At 36.5% G+C, this 22,888-nt stretch overlaps 1 protein-coding gene across 2 annotated transcripts in view; it reads right to left on the reverse strand.

The window, feature by feature from the left end:
* LOC113063817 (gamma-aminobutyric acid receptor subunit alpha-6) overlaps window positions 1–19,279 on the reverse strand; it is a 21,133-nt gene extending 1,854 nt beyond the window's left edge. The window contains exons 1-10 of one of the 2 annotated variants that reach the window (XM_026234160.1): window positions 19,029–19,277; window positions 18,807–18,925; window positions 18,534–18,601; window positions 17,828–18,048; window positions 16,898–16,980; window positions 16,669–16,812; window positions 16,338–16,490; window positions 10,971–11,206; window positions 8,746–8,996; window positions 1–787 (exon numbers count right to left, since the gene is read on the reverse strand). The exon at window positions 1–787 is cut by the window's left edge and continues 1,854 nt beyond it. In XM_026234160.1, coding sequence (XP_026089945.1) covers window positions 778–787; window positions 8,746–8,996; window positions 10,971–11,206; window positions 16,338–16,490; window positions 16,669–16,812; window positions 16,898–16,980; window positions 17,828–18,048; window positions 18,534–18,601; window positions 18,807–18,925; window positions 19,029–19,063 — 1,320 coding nt within the window. In that variant the 5' untranslated portion in view covers window positions 19,064–19,277 and the 3' untranslated portion in view covers window positions 1–777. Of the gene's footprint in view, window positions 788–7,785; window positions 8,388–8,745; window positions 8,997–10,970; window positions 11,207–16,337; window positions 16,491–16,668; window positions 16,813–16,897; window positions 16,981–17,827; window positions 18,049–18,533; window positions 18,602–18,806; window positions 18,926–19,028 lie in introns of those variants that run through there. The other variant, XM_026234159.1, reaches the window with a different exon arrangement.
* Window positions 19,280–22,888: the final 3,609 nt, after the last annotated feature.

The following is a 22,888-nucleotide window of genomic DNA, read 5'->3' on the forward strand; positions in this document are numbered from 1 at the left end:
TAAGTAAACTGTACAGTAAGTGCATGCACTTTCAAATATAGTTCAAATGAAAATTCCCCTAGGCACAGATGGACTAAAGGGACACCTGACCGAGTTGTTGCTAAATTCCAAAAGGTATCATCAATTGTGTACCTCATAACCATCATACATGTCTCAGCACACTGGAAGATCTGTAATGGTTTGGACATTTACAAAACAAAGTGTAACCTACGAATAATACTAGTAATAATATTTAATGTAAAATGGTTCACTAATGGTTCACTCGCTACACACTTGTACAGTACACTTTCAAAAAATCGACTCAAGCTGGTGCTTGGTGCTTCTGTTCAGGGTAAAAGTAGCATGGATACTATAAGGCTTACAATTGCTGGAAAGTTTTACCTGCACATTATTGTGGGTGTCTGAAGAGTAGAGTTTTTATTATTATTATTATTTTGTGTGAAGGGAAAATGTTGAGTGTGTAATTACGTGACAATGTCAAAACAAGAGTGCCACAAGAGCCATTGCACCTTCACTGTCTTTAGGAAGTAGGACAATCATTCTGCAGTCGGAGAGTTTCGTACCAGAGTGATGAGAGATCAATACATGCTATTGGGCGGAAGAGAGGGAAGGGGAAAAGATGAAGAAGCCTATCATTGTCCCCTTGCAGTCACAGTTTCATCTTCAGCAGCAGACCCTGAATGTGTCTCTCATCCATACATCCTTCCATATATCCATCTGTCAGTTTGTTAGATGACCATGTCTTCAGTCGCCTTTCTCTGTGGCTTCTAACAGGGCTCACACTTCCCTTAAAGAGAGAGAGAGAGAGAGAGAGAGAGAGAGTAAAGAAAAAAGAGAAAAAAATAAGAAAAAGGCAGGGACTTCAAGTGCCAAATGTAAATAAAATGATTCACATGCATGAAGCTACAGTATGGGTTATCAACTATGGCTGTCTTTGCTAACCCATCACAGAAATATTACATTTTAACTCTCCATAGTTCATTGTTTTCAACCACATTTCACATTTAATATGCCTTGAAACAACTACTAGCAAATATAACCGAGTGTCAGCTTTTATTATCCACATAACATTGATTTTACATCACACTGTCTAGAGTTCATCAACAAAGCAAAAGGAATATCCAGTTTATAACTGAGAAGTGTATTTATGTTCTGAATAGAGTCATAGATTTTATTTATAGAGCTTATTTGTGTTGACAGGTTTTGGATATAAACCTTATTTGCAGCAGGCCTGCTTCTTTCCAGTCATGGCAGAGTTACAATGTGAGGGATTCTAGGTGGAGGATAGATGGATGGATGGATTTATGGATGGTTAGATATGGAAATGAAAAAGGCTCCCTGACAAACCTGTTTATCAAAGCTTATGTCTGGTGGCCAATCTTCTATTCCCCCCACCCCAGTTATGCTATTGCGTTCCCAGTTCCCTCAGAACAGGGGTATGTTGAATAAGCAGTGAAATCAACAAGCCCACAGCCTATTCCTAAATGATGATGGCGCTCAGCCGGGTGATGCTGCTTCGAATGGTGCTGGTGATAATTCAGGGATCTGTGAACTTCCATTGACTTAAGAGGCAAACTGATGTAAGGGTCAACATTATTACATATACAGCCTTCTAACTAATTTAAAATTTGTGGTCATTGTTCACAACTCGTACTCCTAGTTCTCATTTCGATACTGATTATGTTTCCAGGTTTTTTATTGTGCACACCTGTTTCTTGTTTAACCTCTTGTTATCCTTTTGTGTGTGTGTGTTTATATATATATATATATATATATATATATATATATATATATATATATATATATATATATATATATATATATATATATACATACAAGGGTGTAACTTTGGTTTGAGAAGTGGGGGGGACACAAAATGGGAAAAAATGTTTTCGATTTGAATCCCATTTCCTCCATTTACATACAGTTAGAGACTGTGTTGATACAAAATCCAGGAAATAATTAAGTTGTTTATAATGATAAATTCTGCCAAAAAGAATAATAGGCTACTATGTATGAGAAAAATATGTCTTAGTTTATTTATTGTTGAATAGCCAAGACTTGAGAGAATAATTTTATACAGGTCCTTCTCAAGAAATTAGCATATTGTGATAAATGTTCATTATTTCCATAATGTAATGATAAAAATGTAACTTTCATTTATTTTAGATTCATTGCACACCAACTGAAATATTTCAGGTGTTTTATTGTTTTAATACTGATGATTTTGGCATACAGCTCATGAAAACCCAAAATTCCTATCTCAATAGCTCAAGTTTAGAAAAACATTTATTATTAAGACTTATTTTATTTCTGCATCTGAGTATAATGAGTTGAGTAGCCTATAACAGCAGCCAGAGTCTGCGTGTCATTCATTGCTGACAGAAAACGCTGCTGTTTAAAGTGGACACAGAATGTTCTAGGCAACATTAAATGTTTAGGTAAGCTGGCTAACGGTCTGAAGTTACCTAGCAACACTCTATGTTATCGTTAGCTCATCAACAGGTGTAGACCAAAGACTGTAAAAAAATAAGTGGACAGACATTTTGATTACTCTAGCCTGAGCTAATTTACTGAATCAACCAATTCACATCTCCTTTCTTTTTTTCATCCATGAATACATTAAAGTCATCTGTTGCTGGCGTTTCATGACTGACTGCAATACCAGCTGCTCAGTAGAACTTTCAGTCCACTTACACTATTTAGGGTAATGTGCACATCGACACAGACGAAACGATGATGGCACGCAGTTAAAAAAAAATCATAACAAACTAATTTGAATGTGGGGGGGACACGAACGGGATTTTGAAAAGTGGGGGGGGGGCATGTCCCCCCTGTCCCCATAGGAAATTACGCCTGTGTATATATATATATATATATATATATATATATATATATATATATTTGGGCTGTCAAATTATTAAAATTTTTAATCAAATTAATCAGAATTTTCAGTGGATTAATCAGGATCAATCACTATTTGCAATTACACCTGAATCCTAACCATTTTTTTTTTTCTGAAATGCATACCAAAAGATAAATAACAGGACACAGATACATAATTTTCATGTATTGATTCATCAATATGTGGTTCTTTTTTTCTGAATTTCAAAAGTCTAACATTTACTTAGATCAAATTTACCTGAGCACTATATCAAACCATGCCATTTAACTACAGACCAAGGAAACCAAATAAAAATGCATATGCTTTTCCAAACAGCTGTAATTTTTGCTGCATTGCATGTAGGCGTTCTGCGCATGCGCAGTGTGAAACACAGGACGCTATAACAGGAAGAAGCTCCAGCGTATCAACTACCAAAGTCGTCTCTGTTTATCGAGCTTGGCATGAATGTATTTGAGAGTAACTGGGGTAAAACCTTAAGCTTCTTTGTGAGTTTTCGTCGCGGCACTCGACACTGTTTTTTACTATCTTGAGAATTCAGAGATCGACGAGACTTTCCTGACCTGTATAATTTGTCACACTGCGCATGCGTGAAATGCGTTAAAAAATTTGACGTAATTAACAACTAACAACTAATTAACTATTTTTGACAGCCCTAATATATATATATATATATATATATATATATATATATATATATATATATACATATATATATATATATATATATATATATATATATATATATATATATTAAGGGTGTCCCCGACTAAGGATTTTCATAGTCGAATCGGAATTTTCGAATCTTGTTGATACTCGACTGATAGTCGAATCATATGTTTGGGGGTGGGGCAAAATACATTGAGTCAAGTCAGACATTCGACAGTCATAATTACTGATGTTAACACACAGGGAAAATGTGTAACAAATGCCTCGCAGATACAAATGGGGTAAATAATGTTTTTATGTTTTGATTAAAAGATAGTTTACACTAAACGTCAGCGAAACCCTAACAATTCACAATTTTTACAATAGTGCTCTCATTATAACGTTAGCCTATATGACAGTAGTTATTAATGTTCTGCATTTCTGTTTTGAGCTGTGTGCGCTGAAGATGACCAGTAGACTGAGCATTTGATAGCAAGTTTTTAATCATTGGGATTAAACTCATAATTTCATGTAGAATACGCTTCGTTATTTATACAACATAACGTTATTATTAGGACTTATAGGCTATCTGCAAAAAGAGCCGAATGCAAATGAACGTGTCTGCGTGGCTCTGAATGCGAACTGTTTTTGTAGATGTGTTCTTCATGAAACAATGTGCAGAAACACGGCAGCTAAACTCTAAACATTCACAGCTTTTTATTATAATGGTGTTCTCTTTATAATGGTATTGGTGTGACAGTCCAGTCATAGTTATTAATATTCTGCATTGTAGTTTGTCCTGCTCGTGCTGCGTGCTGAAGAGATGAAGTGCTTGACTAAACCAAATGCATCTTATATGAGGTAAATAATATATTCACGATATATATACACCGGCTGAAATGTTTTAAAAACACTTAAAAAATCCAGTCTGTGCCTGTGTCATTTTGAGTCTTGGTAAAATTTTAAATCCCTGTCGCCAAGATGCTCCTCTGTCGGTCACGGATTGTGAAAAGTGAAACATAAATCTATATGGGTGGTTGTATTTATTCACACAATTTGTCTCTCTTCTTCAGCTCACTCCACTTATTTTCTATATGGTTCAGATCAGGGGACTGGAATTGCCATGGCCGAACCTTCATTTTATGAACAGTGACCCATTTTTTTGCATTGATTTTGATGTTTGTTTTAGATAATTGTCAAGATGGAAATCCAGCCATGCCTCATTATAAAAGTTTTATACAGTTTCTTACAGTTATATGTTAATATGCAAATGCTTGTGTGTAATGTTTGTGGGCTGTTAACTAAGATGTTTTATCTATGATAAAGTATTTATTATGCATATTTGTGGACCTTATTGTTTAAGTGTGACTAGTAATGGGTAGTAACTGATTGTATGTAATCTGGATTACATACTCCTAATTACATTTCAGTGCATTTTAAAGTACTTGAAATGAGATTACAGTTACTTAAATGATTACATATTATTTGCACAATAGCAATAAATTATTCATATAAATTTTTCGGTAATTATTTTTTCATCTTTTAAATGTACCTTTCTAAAATAGCCTACCACTTGTAAACATTCAGATTTTTTTTCAGTGTTAATAAGTGTTCATTTTACATTTTTATGATTTGATTAATTATTAACATTTAATTAAACTCATGAACACCCTGCTGCATCTTCATGAACCCCAATTTGGGAAACCATGACACAATGTAATATTTAGTGCACTTCATATTGTTAGTAACAACAAGAGGAATATAATTTCATTCCCTTTGTATTTTTTATATCAGTATGCTACAATATTATCCTATTTCAGTCATTCAGTCAGTGTGATAAACAAGTTAGGCCAAAAGTAATCTAAAAGTAATCAAATTGCAGTCCAATTACATTACCTAAAATGTGTAATGCAACCAACCAATCAACCAACCAACCAATCAACCAACCAACCAACCAACCAACCAAACCAATCAACCAATCAACCAACCAACCAACCAACCAACCAACCAACCAACCAACCAACCAACCAACCAATCAACCAACCAACCAACCAACCAACCAACCAACCAACCAATCAACCAACCAACCAATCAACCAACCAACCAACCAATCAACCAACCAACCAACCAACCAACCAACCAATCAACCAACCAACCAACCAACCAACCAACCAACCAACCAATCAACAAATCAATCAACCAATCAACCAATCAATCAAATAATTGGATGCCCTGGAAAGACATAGATAACAAATGCAAACAGAAACACAAACACACATACAAACATCTACTATGGTTCCTCAGACTGTGCTATGTGAGTGAAGATAAGAGTGAAGTGAGAATCCATAAAGATATGATAAATCTGGGTCTCACATCCAACATTTCCAGACATATCTAAGATGGGCAATAATTGAATGATCCTTAAAACAATGTTATGGGCAAAGGCTTACGTGAAAATGGGAAAATGGGGGGTTTCGGGCTGCGCTGACTTTTATTGCCTTTGATTTATGAGAAAAGCGCTTCCTCTCGCATCAGGCTCTCCAGTGGGGAATAAAGCGGAGAGCTTATCACCTGCAGGGAGCTGAAGCTGCCACACATGTGTGAATACACACAAGCCAACTCAGCCAATGTGCCTCCTTCATGTCTGCTCCAGAATGGAAGTATTCATTAAACAGCCACCGGCAGGCTGCAATGCCCACTATGATTTCTATGTCAGACGCACTGACATACTGAATGTGTGTGTATGAGAGACTCGAGGTATCCTTTTGTCCCGTGGCAGCGCTTTCATGGAGGCTTTGAGGCCTTTTTCTTTCATTTCCTTTTATCTCTGGATTTGAAATAGAAAGGTGACATGAGGATGGGGAAAATCTGTCCTATGTTCAGTTTGGGAACGAAAAGCTAAGTGTAAATTAACTTGTTGGAACAAAAGTCTTTCTCATTTTAGACATTCACATTTCATATTACAATATTTACGTCTAGAATATTATGTAAACAGTGACAAAAACATTTCAATACAACAATTTTTTAGGTCAGTGGAGTTTTTTTTTAAATACAATGGATTTTTCATGTAGAATAATGAATAGAATAAAAGGCTAGGTAAATCCAATCCTTACATTGTAATCATAATGATCACAAGCTTTAAGCTGCTTTGAAATACTACTGCCATAAGGATATACATCTCTGACCGGTTATGAGTTTACTTCCGGATTGTACCAATGATTTAATGATTTAAGCTGCTTCAAAAAAATATGCGTTGTAAAAAGTGCTATACAAATTGAATTGAGTTTACCTAAAATGTGTTTAATGGCATAAAAAAATTACAATTATCAGCTGCTTCAACCCATACATGCATTAGACTTCCTCACAAGTCGTGGACCTAACAGCAGACTTTATTAGGAGAAGAAGATAATCCAGTGGAATCAAAACAAAGGAAAACAAGCGAGGAAGGTTTAAACTTGCGACGTCAAAGAACTATAGCAGTGATGAAACACGATTGTGATGTGGCCTAGCATGGCCTGCACCTGCGCCTAAATGTTGCATATAAACACCACAAACACTACAGCCAACAGCCGACTATAACATACGCTCTGCGCCAGTCTACACCAGCAGGTGGCAGTCGTTTATATGTGTCATTCTAAACTAAGCAGCATTTTATTACGATTTTGAATATGCATCATGTTGATAGGTTGATCTTCATCTTCCTCATTCCAGACTAGAATATCAAATAATCATCTATTGGAATACACAGAGAAGATCAAGGTCTTTCTGTGTGTGCCTCTTTACTTTTGTTGTTTGCTTTTTCGTTTCTTCTCGTGCACTGAGCTGAACAGCCAATCAGAGTCTTCTGTCTGAACCCTGATTCAATACGCTCAATCAGCCAAAAACACGGTGAGGAACACTGAGCTGACAGACGCTCACTGACGACCGACTGTCGGTTTGCTGTGTCATGACCTTCAGAACAGACTGGAATTTAAGTCGTTTTTGTATGATAATCTTCCCATCTGCCCAAACTCTGAAATCTTATTTATGTCAGAGTGAATATTCAACAAAGAAGCACCACAGCAGAAGCACCAAACGGGGCTCTTGTGTGTCCCCAAACTGAACAGAGAATTTTATTCTAACATCAAATGACTTCAGAAGACTTGAAATATATCACAGGACTCTTCTGGATTATATTAATGATACTTTTATAGCTATTATTAGTATTATTATTATAGAAGATGTGGTCACTATGAACTGTCATATGGGAGGCATCTGCATAAATTGACCTTAATTATACATTGGAAAAATAACAACATACAGGATTATGAGCTAATCATTACATAATGTTTTTCTTTCTATTTGGGTGGGTGGGGGGTAAGCTATTAGTTTCTTTAATTTCAGATCTTGCTCAGAAACAGCACTCATATTATCAGATGATAAGTGATCATGACTTCAGGAGAACAATGTGATAATAGAGAGTAGGAGGCAAACAAATGTGCTCCATGAAACCCTAAATCTGACTCAGCATTGGCCAGGAATAACATTTCCATTAAATATACATGTCCTATAATAAAAAATCACACATTTTCTTCTGTTCATAGCACATAAGTCATTAATACATTTCTGAATTCTATTCAGTCGTTGACACATCTAATTCATACTGTTTAAGGAGTTGTGAAGGACTGTCCCAAATAGCCAAGTGTGCAATAGTAGATTACTGCTGTGCTTCTATGTAATTACTTTCTTTGCATGGGAAATGAGAGGTGACGATTAATAGCTATCCTACTTCCTCCTCATTGACGCTTTTGACATTTCCTGGGTTCTCTGAAGCTGTAGTCATCATAGTTGTGTAAACCTATAACAGTGATGAATGCATGAACAAAACATTAAATAAATAAATAAACACACTGAGTTTGCCTAAAAAAATAATGAATATAAAACAAAGTATAGTGCTTTACAAATATAGGATATCGTAACTAAAACAACAACAACAAAAAATTGTATGATGTTAATAACTGAATAAAAAGTATACACAAGCATGTATTTCCAATGAGCCTGGGTTGGGTTTCTGCTTTGCAGTAGCAATTTTGCTTTGTTTATTAAAGGGTGTGCAAAGGCCATTTTTGAAGTCTGGACAAAATAAATAAATGAAAAATAAAAATTTTGACTTACACAGATCTTTATCTTCTTAAAAAGACCAGCAGAGCTCCTACCTGGACTCCATTGTGTCTTTGGTGAGATAAACGATCCAGTAGACCAGGTTGAAGGCCCCAAAGGACAGAGGAAAAAGGATGCGTGAGTACTTGTCAATAATACTAGTTCCTGTCAGGAGGTTGTTGGCAGGGACAGTGGAACCTCCCTGATGGAGATCAGGCTGTGGCGGTCTGGAGAACCTGTCAGGAGCATCTCTTTGAGAGAGGGAGTTAGGCCTTTTCTTCAACACACCTCCAGGGTCCAGAGGATTCTACACACAGACAGATTCGTTTGTGAGACGAGAACAAGCGAACTTTTTAACTGGTGACACAATGGACGCTTTTCTCCTTTGAGTTAAGAACACGGACTAGCAGGAAAAGTGCAGCGGTGTTACGACAGACCACAGAAAATGTTTTTACAGTGATCCTTTTTGCTCCAGTGATACAAGCAAACAAATACAGCATGGGAAATAATAATATTCACTCTTGTTGTGTTTCTTTTGTTGCAAAGGTAAATTTGTTGTAATAGAAAGCCACTTTAGGGAGGGTTGTGTAGTGATGTTTTAGCAGTGCAGACTAAGAGCTGTGAGAGTTATACTGCTACATTAAAGCAAACTTGACCAAAAAGGATCGTTTAAAAATCTGCATTTTCCAATTGATGCACTATGCTATTCTTTGGCTCTGTGTTCATTAGTTTCAAGGAGCCCCGGTATCTGCAATTTAATTTAATTTAATTTAATTTTATTTTATTTTATTTTATTTTATTTTTCATTATTTTATTTTTATTCTCCAGAGGCTAACTCACCAACTTCAACCAGTTAATGTCTCTGTAAAGAACTGTAAGTCACATTTTATTTTAAGGTCCAATTCTCACTATTAACTAAGAATTTTACCTCAATAAACTCCTAATTTGCTTCTCATTGATAGTTAGTAAGATAGTTGTGAAGTTTATGTATGGGATGGATTAATGATAGAAATTGGTAGAACATGGTTATGCGGAATAAGGCATTAATATGTGCTTTATAAGTACTAATAAACACCCAAAATGCTAGTAATATGCATGCTGATAAGCAACTATTGAGAATTGTTCCCTAAAGTGTTACCGAACTGCTGTATGCAATGTAGCTAATTGTATGTGATAATCTAATATTATCATTAGGTCGTAACCACTAAATCATATTTAGAGCAGGTGGGCAACAATACCATCTGTAAAATGAACTTTAATCAGTCTTTACTCTGAGTGAACAAGGTTATTTAAGGCTCATGTTTTCAGCGCCTTAGGAAAGTTTTGGCATGGAGCACCAGCTTTGACTCGGTTCCATCGTGAGCAGGTTTCCAAGCTGTGAGAGTCAGCTGCAGACCACTGTGTCGCCCCTACTGCAACGTGAATTCACCCAGGGAGCACCTGGCTCACGCTGCCAAAATATCGCAGCTATTTTTGACACCGCAACAGGCAACACCTAACTCAGACTAAATACCCAAGGCTATGGGACATTCACACCCTTCTCTGGCTCTTTACATGTAGTTCATTAATGTTATTCGAAAGAGCCAGCATGCCTGCTTATTTCATCTTTATTTGACATGTTAAAGCACTGTGTTTTAAAGAAGCCACAGTGATCTGTTCTGGAAATGTATGCAAATTAGTGCTTATTGAATTAAATAATGCCATTTCCATTTCCGAAAACTTGTAATACACTGCAATTTTCTGCGATTGATCAACTGGGTAAATGGTGATATCTTAGTAATTAGCCCAATCATTCAGGAAACCTGCTAGAAAAACACCGGTGTAAAAACAGTTGTATGGGACGATCATGTTATAAACCTGTTACTGTAAAGCTGTTTTTACACCAGCCTCTGACACTTCGCTTCTTCAAAAGAAGCACTTCCATTCCACACTGCTACAATTCAGAGTTTATACCATGCACAAATCTGAGGAACCGTCTCTGTCATTATGCCTTTGACATTACAAGCAGAACTCAGGCTGTGACTCCACACATTAATTTACTCGCTCCGGGCAAGAGTACGATGGCATTGCGTCTAGCGCCTCCAGCAATCATGCGAGACACAGAGGATAGATCTCCTCGCTTTGAGCCTGGCATGCTTTCGCTCGGATGTTTTGCTACATTGAACTGATTATATAATCTGCGGCAGTAAAATGGCTTGGGAAGCCGCTGTCTCCTTTCGTCTAGTGTTCCTGTTATCAGCTAAGATTGAGAGGGAGAGAGAAGAGAGGCACAAAGAATTACCGTAACAGGTTCTCCATCACTTCTGGCCGCGGCACAGGCCCTGTTGACCCGCCGAAGCTCCTTATTGGCCTGCAAGGTGGAGAAATAGTTGACAGCAGCAAACTCGATAAGGGATGAGAAGACGAACGCGAAGCAGACGGCGATGAACCAGTCCATGGCGGTGGCATAGGAGACCTTGGGTAACGAGTGACGAGCGCTGATGCTCAGTGTGGTCATGGTTAGGACTGTGGTGATGCCTGTCCAGAATACATGGAAAAAATAAAGAAATAAAGAATCCAGTTAGCGTGACTGAGCTTAGTAAGTCTAGTTATAATTCCTGTTCTGTTCTCAGACAATTAGTTTCAACTTTGCATCTAGTTAGTAGTAAGAATTGGTCCCTAAACTAAAGTGTTACCGAAAATTGTCTAGGATTATTTTTCTGTTTTCACCAGACTACTGACACTGTCTCAGACAACATGAAGTTAAGGACATATACTGGAAGTGCAGCCTTTTTTCCCGTGTGTTTCCTGTGTTTCTGCTCTGGTCGTGTGTTTGTATGGATGTCATGCTGCTGAACTCAGTTCTGTTTCTCGTTTTGCATTTTTCTTCACTCTTGTTATTATTATTAAAAGGATATGGAGTTGGATCATTTCTCCAATGCTTCTGAGCACCATCATAAAAGGGCTGATGGGAAAATGTGAGGTTGGGAGCATTGTATAGTTATTTCCTAATGGATCAGAGAGACCAATGGGCCGCTGCCGCGCGTTGGCTCTATTGAACAGGTCATTTACTCAAAGCTCTGTATGAACTCCTGTGGAAAAGCTCCAGGATAAATAACAGGCATCAGTTCAGTAAGGGCTGGAAAGCCTTTGAGATTCAAATGGAAGAGATGGCGGATATCATCATTTAATAACTCATCATCTAAAGCAGTGCATCTGTTTCACAAGTGTTGCTTCATTTAATACATTATATTTATTAAATAGTAACCCAAAGGCAAGGGATTTTTATTTTATGAGGAAAGAATGGCCTTTTTATATTTCATTGAGTTTTCTCTTCTTTTTTTTTTTTGAATGTTTAGGACAATAATGTTAGATACACTGATGACTTGGCTCTTATTTCTTGTCAAATGGATGTCAAAAGTCCAACTTATTTCGAGTACTTTGGAAATCTTGTTAGGTAGTTTGACAATAGTAATCTACTTTTGAACATAAAAACACACTTAAAAAAAAAGGAATTATGTTGCGGGGATCAAAGAAGGACAAATGTAGCAATGCAAAGCAAGTTTCAAATTCTAAATATTTGGAACACGTACATAAGAAGGCAAGACAATATCTAGGTCTACCCCGGAAATTAAGGATTTTTATGTTGATAGGAGGACCCTGACCATGGTTTATAAAGATCAATGATAGAAGGCATTCAGACACACAATATTGTTTCGTGGCATTGTAATTTAACAATGATATACTGTATGAACACAAATAATTAAGGAAGCAAATAATCAGTAAGATGTGGTTTGCCAGTGTCAACGATGCGTTTCTGTTTGGTGGAAATCGGAACAGAAAAGGTTTAAGTAAATTAAATCCATAACTGCAACATTGCTTAGATTACTGAATGTTGTTGAAGGTTGCAACTTTCATTATTTTCTGTTGAGAGCAAGCTCTATGACAAATCATATGCTGTCACTTTACTTTCCATTTTGTAGGGTTCAGTTTTAAATATACATCTCACATAAGTAAAACAAATCTGGTCTTTCTGCTTTTTTTCACCATGCTATGCCCCATCTTCTCAAAACCTGTCACTTGGAGGGCAAAGGTATTGCTGATACAATCTGCCAAGCTCTCCACATCAGGACTGGCTTGCTGTGTTTTTGATGGTCTGCTGTGGGTGATCTATAGGGCAGCTCATGGTGTCATTGGGACGAACAGATTAGATATATTTTCTCACCCAAGGAGAGACTACATTTACAGTTTTTCTCAGTCGCTTTGGTACATTTCTCTAATCATTCTTGAGATTTGCAAAACAGTAAGTGCATTTCTCAAAACAACTCGTACAAATATCAAAACACAATGGATGACCTGCAAAAGCCAGTCTCTTGCTCAAAATCCTTAGTTCATCTCTCAAAAATAAATATCTGTGTCAATGAACATGTCAGTGCCATCAGAATGACAAGTCCTTGTGTCATAGTTTACGGATAAGACAGTCAAATTGCTTAGTCATGTTGTCAATTTAACAGTGGAGGGATGTTCTGATGTAAACTACTGTATTGAACAGTATGCCATATGCTTATGTATGCCATATATCCATTTCAAAACTACACATTTACACATTACTGTTTGTGGGATGTTGATTGAAAGAGACTGGATAGAATTCCCAGTTACACTTTTACTAGTGGTCTGACCAAAAAAATAAAAAAATAAAAAATACTTTTACAATGCCATTGTGATATAGAAAAGGAAATATGGGAACAAAGATGAAAATAATTCCATTTTCAGAATTTGTAACTCTTGTGTTGTCCTTTGTCTATACAGTATAAGCTTTCCTACTGAAGATTCATGAGATGAACCTTTGAGCTATTTCAGAGAAATGGTTTATCATTGGTTTATCATCTACATTCTCTTCATTAGTAAAGATTCACTTGCACAATTCATGCCAAATTGACAAAACATCTAATAATAGTGTGTAAAAATACAAATAAAAAGTGTGCTTGGCAGTTTATGACCACTAGATTAACCATTTTGCATTTAATGACTTATACTATGAACTAAAGACTAGATGTTTTGGGGGGTAAGACTATTGCACAGAAAACTGTATAATACATTTTGAGCAACATGACATTAGCAACTGATAATGTAGGAAACCGCAGATAAATGTGCGTAATCAATTGCATGAATGTACAATAGCAATCGCAACTTGTTCAAAAGAATGAGAAACTGGTTTTATGATGTGTATTAATGACTAGATGATGTGGAGGTTGTACAAGTAGTTTTGAAAATTGCATTTCTGTTTTGAAAAATGCACCAAAGTGACTGAGAAAAACTGTAAGAGACGGAGTATCTGCTATGAGGACAGTAACGATGAAACATACCCAGGTCTTAATAGAGATACTGACATTATATGGCAAGCACAAAGCTTGATTCTAGATGACTACGCCCTGTAGAGACATAACAGCAGTCCATTATAAATGGACCTAATGGGAAGCTGAGCTGTCTAGGGATCAGGTTTGCATGTAACGCCCGATCACTATAGACAGAGCTGAACAAACATGAACATAAACACTAAGACTCAAAGAAATATTCCACCTGAATCATCATTTATGAACTCTCATGTGATTCTGAACTCTTTTATCAGGTGCTCAACAGAATCTGATAGATGTCCCATACACAGAGCTGTGTTTCCCAAAACCATCATTAGCCTAAATAGACTGCTGAAGCCACATGCATCAATGATCTCTACAATCTGCACACAATGATTTTGGGAAATGCATCCCAGTTTAATTCCGTACAGAAGAGACATGAACACATTATGTCTAAAAGCAATGCACTTGAATAGTTCAACTCCAGTCTCATAAGTAGCACTCATAACTACTATAATAAATATCAACAGAGCTCATTTACTCTTTTCATCCTCATGGTCCTATCAAACTGATGTCTTTCACAGATAAATACAACTTGAGTCTCCACAATCTAGTTTAAAACTCATTGAATATTCAACTTCAGCTTCAAATCAAAGGTTATGATCTAGACAGATCCGATTTACAGGAGAACACGTTTTACGGATCCCTAGCATGAATGGAAATGTATAAAGCAAAGGCACAAACACAACTCTTTGGGGCAAAATAATGCTTTTAAGGGCAAAAAGTTGGTGCAAATGAACCTCAGTCAGTTCCATCTCTGAACCCAATGCTCTGGGACATTTCAGCTTTTAGTTGAAGAAGACTGTGATGTAGAGCAACTACAATGGATACGGACAGTGAGTGCTTCCAACTATTCATTTGTTAGAACAATCACTTCATTTCTTTTTACACCGTATTCAGTTTTCTTTCACATCTCTTTTCACGGGAATAACACTTTCACCTCAGAAGTGAGACAGAACTGAGAAACATGCTGTAGGTGACTCACCTCTCCACATGAGCGGTGTTTGCTTGCAGAAACATCTCACACCTCACTAAGAGCGAAGCCATTTATTTATCTATTTTTACTTGTGACTTTATCAGCAGAACATGAACATATCCCAATTAGCCCTTTTAAAGAGATCGCTCACCCAAAAATGAAAGATCTGTCATCATTTACTCAACCTCGTGTCGTTCCAAACCTGCATGAATCTTCTGTTGAACACAAAAGAGGATATTTTGAAGAATGTATTTTTTTATTTTTTTTTGGCAGTACTATAGAAGTCAATGGCTACCGTCAAGTGCACACAATCTTCAAAATATCTTCTTTTGTTTTTTAAAATGACTTCAGGGTGAGCAAATGATGATCATTTTTGGGTCTTTTAGGCAACATTATTGACCGTTGGGTAAAATATTTTTGTTATCGCAATCTTTGCATTATTGTGTATGAGAGTTTAGATATATTGTGCCCCAAACAAGACGCCTTTCATTAGAAAATTCAAATATGAATCCAAAACAGTTTCACCCTCTTATGCAAATTGAATATGACACAGATTTTAATTGTTTCATGCTGATGTGTCTTTCATTGAGAGAAACTTTAGGTTATAGACTGATACACTCCTAATTGCCCAATAAGCTCATTCTAATGGTTCCATTCAAACACAAGAGGGAGATCACAAAGACATATGCTTCATTCATACATACCAAATTAATTAGCCGAAAAAGCAATGAGGACGAAGTGAAAGTTAAGAGCCTGCACCTGCTTTCTGTGGCTCAGTTCCTAAACTTAGTGAGCCAGCTCGTACTCTACAGCCTACATAGACAGCTGCCTTTTAAAGCAGAATCCTAACCGAAACTGAGCCTCAAAAATGTCTAAATAGCCTTATTAAAATAATTCAGTAGTCTCAATATACTATTGAATTGGTACTGATGACTTATAAGTAATTTCTATCACTTCGTCCACTGCCTGGATTGTTTTCACTCAGCTTGTTGCTATGCATGCTAGGATTGCATTCTGTGTGAATAAAACACAGGAACGGAATAAATAATGATCTTAGCAGAAATAATGTTGCTGCCTGCCGTTCAGAACAACCGTGATGTCAGGAAACTATGATCTTGCCATAAAATGATGCAGCTCACTAAGTCTAGAATACAAGGTCTCATTTCAAATCTGATTTTTTATGCATAAAATGCCATGCACTTTAGTGTTAGCATACTGGTGCCTGTGCAGTGAGCTCAACTAACGGACAATTAAAAAGGAAATAAAAATAGAGGCTTACCAAACACAGTTCTGGCCGGTACTGACTCTTTGTCGATCCAGAAGGAGACCTGTGCCAGGATCACAGTCATAATGCACGGGATGTATGTCTGGATCAAGAAGAAACCCATTTTCCTCTGCAGGTGGAAGTACACCGTCATGACTATGTATTCACCTGTGAGAGATCAGTGGAATAGCAGAAATACATTCAAGACAAATCCATCAACACAGATTCAACCCACATGTTTGGCATTTATTGAAATCATGACAATGTTTTAAGAGGTTTGCATTACGAAAAGCTGTCAGAATAGGTGCTCGGCAAACCACTGAATCATCTGTCCCAAAGCTCATACCTGTGTTTGACTTCAGCCTCTCACTAGACACCGTCTGTCCAATGAGATCATACTGAAGCAGGCTGGAACTCTCCTGAGGAACCTCCACCGAAAATAACGGCCCTTTCTTCCACGTGTAGACAATCTCACTCATTGGATAGGCATCTATATTAGACACAGATCCAGACTGAAGTCAGTCTTACCAGTAGATCCCTTCAGAGGGAATATTTGCCATTGTAAACATACTTACAGCTGCCAAATTTCAAAGGACATGAATGTCCATCCATTGGAAAATTGATCAGCCGCATGGGACACTCAGCATTGATAGTTAACCTGAAAACAGTAAAAGCATAACTTTTAATTTATATCAAACAACAAATAGTTAAACTCTATACAGTGAGCACCCCATATTGGTAAAACCTTCATTCTGCATTTGCATTAAAGGGACAGTTCACAAAAAAATCTAAATTCTGATTTTTTGGTAACCAATTCTCACTATTAACTAGTTGCTTATTAGCATATATATTATTAACATATTGGCTGTTTATTAGTTCTTATAAAGTACATATTCTGCATGACCATATTCTCCTTCCCAATATCCTACCAAATACCTAAACTTAAGAACTACCTAACTGTTAATAAGCAGCAAATTAGAAGTTTTTTGAGACAAAAGTCATAGTTAATGGTTTGTTAATAGCCAGAATTAGACCTAGAGAAAGGAAGTCTGTTGAACACAATTCAAGAAACTTTGAAGAATTTTAGAAACAAAACAGTAACTTGTAGCCATTGACTCCAATAGTATATACTGTATAGTCAATGGCTACCAGCAACTGCAACATTCTTCAAAATATCTTCTTTTGTATTCAGCAGAATAAAAATAAATAAATCGTATAGGTTGGGAAAAACACGAGGGTGAGTAAATGATGACAGGGCTGAACTATGTGTTTAATGTTGTTTTGCACTGATTTGATACACTTTCCCCTAGAACCTTTATTATTAGCATTATATTACAGTCACAGTTAACCTGTACATTGTATATGATAGAATCGACTGTATTTTATTTTATTTTTCTGCTAAGAAAGAAAGTGTTATTAAGTGTTTAATTTCTACTGCCATTGTAGAGAGCAAGTGTGCAGTGTATCTTTGACTTGGAGAGCAAATGTGTTGGCACGCAGGTTACCTCATGGTGTACAGAATAGTTCCGTTCTGCATGATGCGGAACAGCTTGTTGGGGGTGGTCATGTTGTGCGAAATAGAACGTTTGCCATTTCGGAAGAAAGTGTCCGGTGTCCAGATCTTGCTGACCATCAGGTTGTTGAGTCGCAGGATCTCAATGGGGCCCTCAAATTTCAGCCGGTCGTCTATCCACGTTTGCCGAAAAAACACATCCATTGTGTATTCCTGAGAGATTGTTTCAAGGGTTTTATAAGATATACACATGGAGGAAGTTTTAAATCAACACAACAATGCAGACAATGTGAAAAACCATAACACATCAGCAAACTGTCATCGGGTATGTATCTGATTCAGGCTGGTATACATTCACTCTGGAATGGTATTTTTTATCTTTTTCTCCCTGCTATTCTTGGCGGAGACTTGTCTTTCGGATTGTCACAGTGGATCACTTGAAAAGTGAGGTGGCTTTGGACACTGTAGAAAAATAGTGTAGTGTGTAACAGAAGTAAAAGCCGAGCCGGGACCCTAACTGTCAGGGATTGTCAGACAGATTAAAATCCCTAAGCTGCTATAATGACATCCTGTACAAATGTCAGAATAATGAAGCCAGGGCCGGCATGACTAGAGGCAGTGGGCATAGAAAACATTCAGTTACGGTGGATTTATGTTTGCATGCTTGTATCATACATATGACTGTTTTACTCACATACCATTTCCACATCAGAAACAGGACCAAAGCTGGTGACAAAGATGTCCGTTTTAACCTCTGTGACAGGTCCTACAGTTTATAAATAAATAATAACATTGAATTAGTTTGAAATAAAGAAAAACCCTTAGTTTATTCACTACACATACTTTAAACAAAACAAACTTGCAAAGCGACAAGACACCATTTACAGTGAAATTTAATTTCTGTGAAAATTGGATTAAACATTCCCTAAAGTAAGACTTTAATATGTAAAGTGATTCCAGTACTTGCCTACCTCCAAATCCAGGTCGGAGTCTGTTGTCATATCCATCTAATAATCTATCCAAAACGCGCGTAATGTTATCCAAATATATCCTCGTCTCGGTTGGCGGATTTGCCAACACCTGCCCAACACTGCAAACAGACTCGAAACTTTATTTTCATTTTCACACATGAACAAGCAAAGCAGAAAAACAAACACGCATGCAAAGTCCGATAAAAGCAGTTTGCTACTTACCAAGAGAGGAACAAACACGAGCGAATCCAAGCCATGCTTTGCGCGCGCTCTATCCAAGTGTCAACTAGTGTTAGTTGTGCGTCCCATAATGTATGCGCGCGAAACGAGCATGTGCGGTCGCGAGGCTTGTGTGCGTAAATCCCGAAGCTTTTATGCGTGAAGTCTTCCTGGAGTTCCTCAGTGGGGTTGCGCTTCTTCCGACTCACGCTGATGGAAAACTAAAGTGCTCTCAAAGAGGCGGAGTAGATGGAACCAAAGGACTTTGACAATGACCGAATAAAGCATCATTAGAGATTGGAGGAGAGCTATAGTTTGGTCAGGAAATTATCCAAAGATGCGCAAACGTTCAGCTGTCTGAGTGCTATTTTATGCGTTTTAACTCTCACAAACTTTGATCATTAGTTAATGTACATTCAAATACTGAGAATTTCGTGAAACTTTAATTAATACCTCTTTATATTCATAATTACTTTTTTAGGTATTGCATAATATTTTCAAATTTCATTGGTTGTTTAAAAGAGTTACCAAAACGCATGTTTGAAACAGATAGCCAACATCTATTTAAATTCTAATCTATTTTAGAGTTTTTATCAAATCATTAAAAATAGCTTCTAGATTAGATTTCAGCAGTTCTTGTGACAGTTTTCACTTGTTTATATTGCTTACAGTTAGGGTGAGAGTTTATAACATTAAGAAGAAATATATTGCCGTTATTAGTTTTTGTTCTCTTTGTCATATTGTTGCAGAAGACAATATTGCATTCTCGAACAGTGAATTCATTCGGGTCACTTACCAGTCAAAAGATTTTCATAAAGAACTGCAAAAAAGCACTGTAGTTTTGGATGAAATATGAGTGTTTTTATGAAAACTTTTTTTGTGTGTGTGATTATTTCATACAAAATCACTGATGCTATAAAATTTCATTGCCAGTATTTATAGCAATGTAATGCAATAGCTATAAATGGCTCTCTGTATGCTGATACAATCTTTTTCACTCACTCACAATGGATGGGATCAGATCTGCACTATGATTGCTCTTTCCACAGGAGCTTAGTCAAATGATACTGTTTGAATCTTCTTGGCATCACTGTAACAACACTGGGCCATTATCCTAATCCACAGTCATAAGGTTTTAATGCATCATGCCATTATACATCATCTGATTCATCTCAGATTTGATGGGCCCTTCAGTGTGCACTGTCAGGGAAAGACAATTACACGCTGATGTGGGATTTAAGGCAGGATTTATCATTCTGCCAGTAGAAGTTGCCACCAGGTCACTCCTTCCAGTTGTTGTCCACTCCATGAAATAAGGTCGGCTTTATCTATACCAAACATGATAATCGTGGAGCTTTTAGAACATATAATGATGGCAGAGAAGGTTTCTGATATGACCGTAGAACAATGAGATTGCTGGGATGTGAAATACCGGCAGAGGCAGGCCTGTTGAGCACTGAAGCATAGTGAGAACTGAGAGGCAAAAACCAAGCGGAGCTCGAGCATGAATGGGAGTGAAGGTGTGCCAATAGACATGGATACTGTGCTTCTGGTCACAATAACACTATACACCCAAGCAAATGTTCTCTGTTTGGTCAGTATGAAACTCTGTAAACAGCTGTGTAGCACAGAGGGGGAAATATGAACACTGCACTCATGCAATTGTGTAAACATCACACCAACTATTAACTCTGAGTTATGCAGAATGACCTTGTATGTGAACCCCCCCCCCCCCCCAAAAAAAAACAAAAAAACAAAAATCAACCTAACTCTTAAACCTAAGGTCTGGCCTAGTGGTTAGAGAGTTTGACTCCAAATTCTAAGTATGGGTCACCATACTTGGCTGTATGTTACGTCACTTGCACATTAGTATACAGATTTTTTTTATTTTTACCATGCTCATTTATGGGTTTGGGAGAATCTGTTTCCTTTTTAATACACACTTATCATTAAAGTATCAGGTTAATTCATCCTTTCCAAATCAACTCAACCACAAACAGAAAATTGGATGCTAAAATTATACCTAAGCTTTCTTTAAGCTTTCTTAAATAATTAATGTATTTTTTTTTCATTTTCATTTTTTTCATACTTTTATTAACATCTAAAATGTCCTCATATTCAAGATAAAGGGGCAAAAAAAGGCCCATGTACAGTCTAAAACTATTATGGCTCTCAAAAGTGACAAATAACCCCTTCAAATCTGTTGTGTTTGTGTTTGTATGTGTGTGTGTGTGTGTGTGTACGCGCGCATGTTTGCTGGTTGATTGAATAAATATATTCATAATATATATTGAAATATATTATATAATTCAAAATCACTCTCATGGACCTTTTCCTGGACTGTGCCCAGCTGGTGGAATGACCTCCCAATATAAATTTGTACAGCTGAGTCTTTACTCATTTTCAAGAAACATTTTCTAAAGACTCATCTTTTTCACATGAACTTAACCAACTAACTCCAGCACTTTTCCTTTTCTTGTCGTTTCATCAAAAAAAGAAAAAAAAAAAACCTGGCTATGCGTTCTGTACTAGACTAACTGAGACTTGTCATGGCACTTGTATTCTGTTGTTGTTCTCTTGTTGGTCTGACTGCTTCTATTGTTCCCATTTGTAAGTCACTTTGGATAAAAGCGTCTGTTAAATGATTAAATGTAAATGTATATAATTGTGAGCACTGTAGCATCAAGGAATCAGTGTGTGCCGTACATTCTTCTCTACATCATAAACCTCTTCACTGTCTTTATAACAACTGAAAAAACTGAATTACAAAATCATATTAACACTCAATAAACTTTAAAAGTATTATTATTATTATCATTTTTTATTTATAGCTCCTTATTTTAAAATGCTTGCACAAATTTCACAACCTGGCACACAACTACATTATGAGGTTCCCACTGATATCTTTCAATAACTGATATCCATTGTGTGTTTGTGTTTATATATATATATATATATATATATATATATATATATATATATATATATATATATATATATATATATATATATATATATATATATATATATATATATATATACACACACACAGTACAGACCAAAGGTTTGCACACACCTTCTCATTAAAAGAGTTTTCTTTATTTTCATGACTATGAAAATTGTAGAGTCACACTGAAGGCATCAAGGGCTATTTGACCAATAAGGATAGTAATTTTTGTTATGTATACATTTTAAATTCATATATAATTCCATATGTGTTAATTCATAGTTTTGATGCCTTCAGTGTGAATTTGCAATTTTCATAGTTACAATATATATATAATAGTTTAACGATTTGATCTATACTAGTACTTGGATATCCTATTAGAAAATAAAGTGCATAAAAGTGCATACAAATAAATTATATAGATTTTGGAGAGACACATTTTTTTTTTGCAATTGTGTATGTGGGGAACATTTGGAATTATGTATGCAATAATAATAATTAAAAAAAAGTTGCTTATGTCAAACTCGCAATAACTGTCCTGAAGGGTATTGATTTTGGTCAAACATAAGTAAAGTCAACATAGCCTTGAAAAAGACACCAGGTGGCCTCTCTTCCGGCTGGGAGGCAGGTAATATGGTATTGAAGCTGGCTGATAGTTTGCTGTCAAGGTTGAAGACTTCAGTGGTATTGGCATGGACACATGCAATTCTCATCCAAAATTAGAGAGCATCAAAGCAAAGGGAGAACACATGGCCAGAGGGCAGAAGTTGTAAGTTAACTACATGAATGCAGTGTGTGACTTACAGGATTTCAGAAAGCTCAAGGTGTGTTCAACAGCTTACTCTTTCAAATTCCACCTAAAAGAGAGCTTTACTTTAAAGACATACAGAATTCCATACACTGAAATATTGATCTG

The sequence above is a fragment of the Carassius auratus genome, chromosome 46 (genome assembly GCF_003368295.1).
Source record: "Carassius auratus strain Wakin chromosome 46, ASM336829v1, whole genome shotgun sequence".
Taxonomy (NCBI): Eukaryota; Metazoa; Chordata; class Actinopteri; order Cypriniformes; family Cyprinidae; genus Carassius; species Carassius auratus.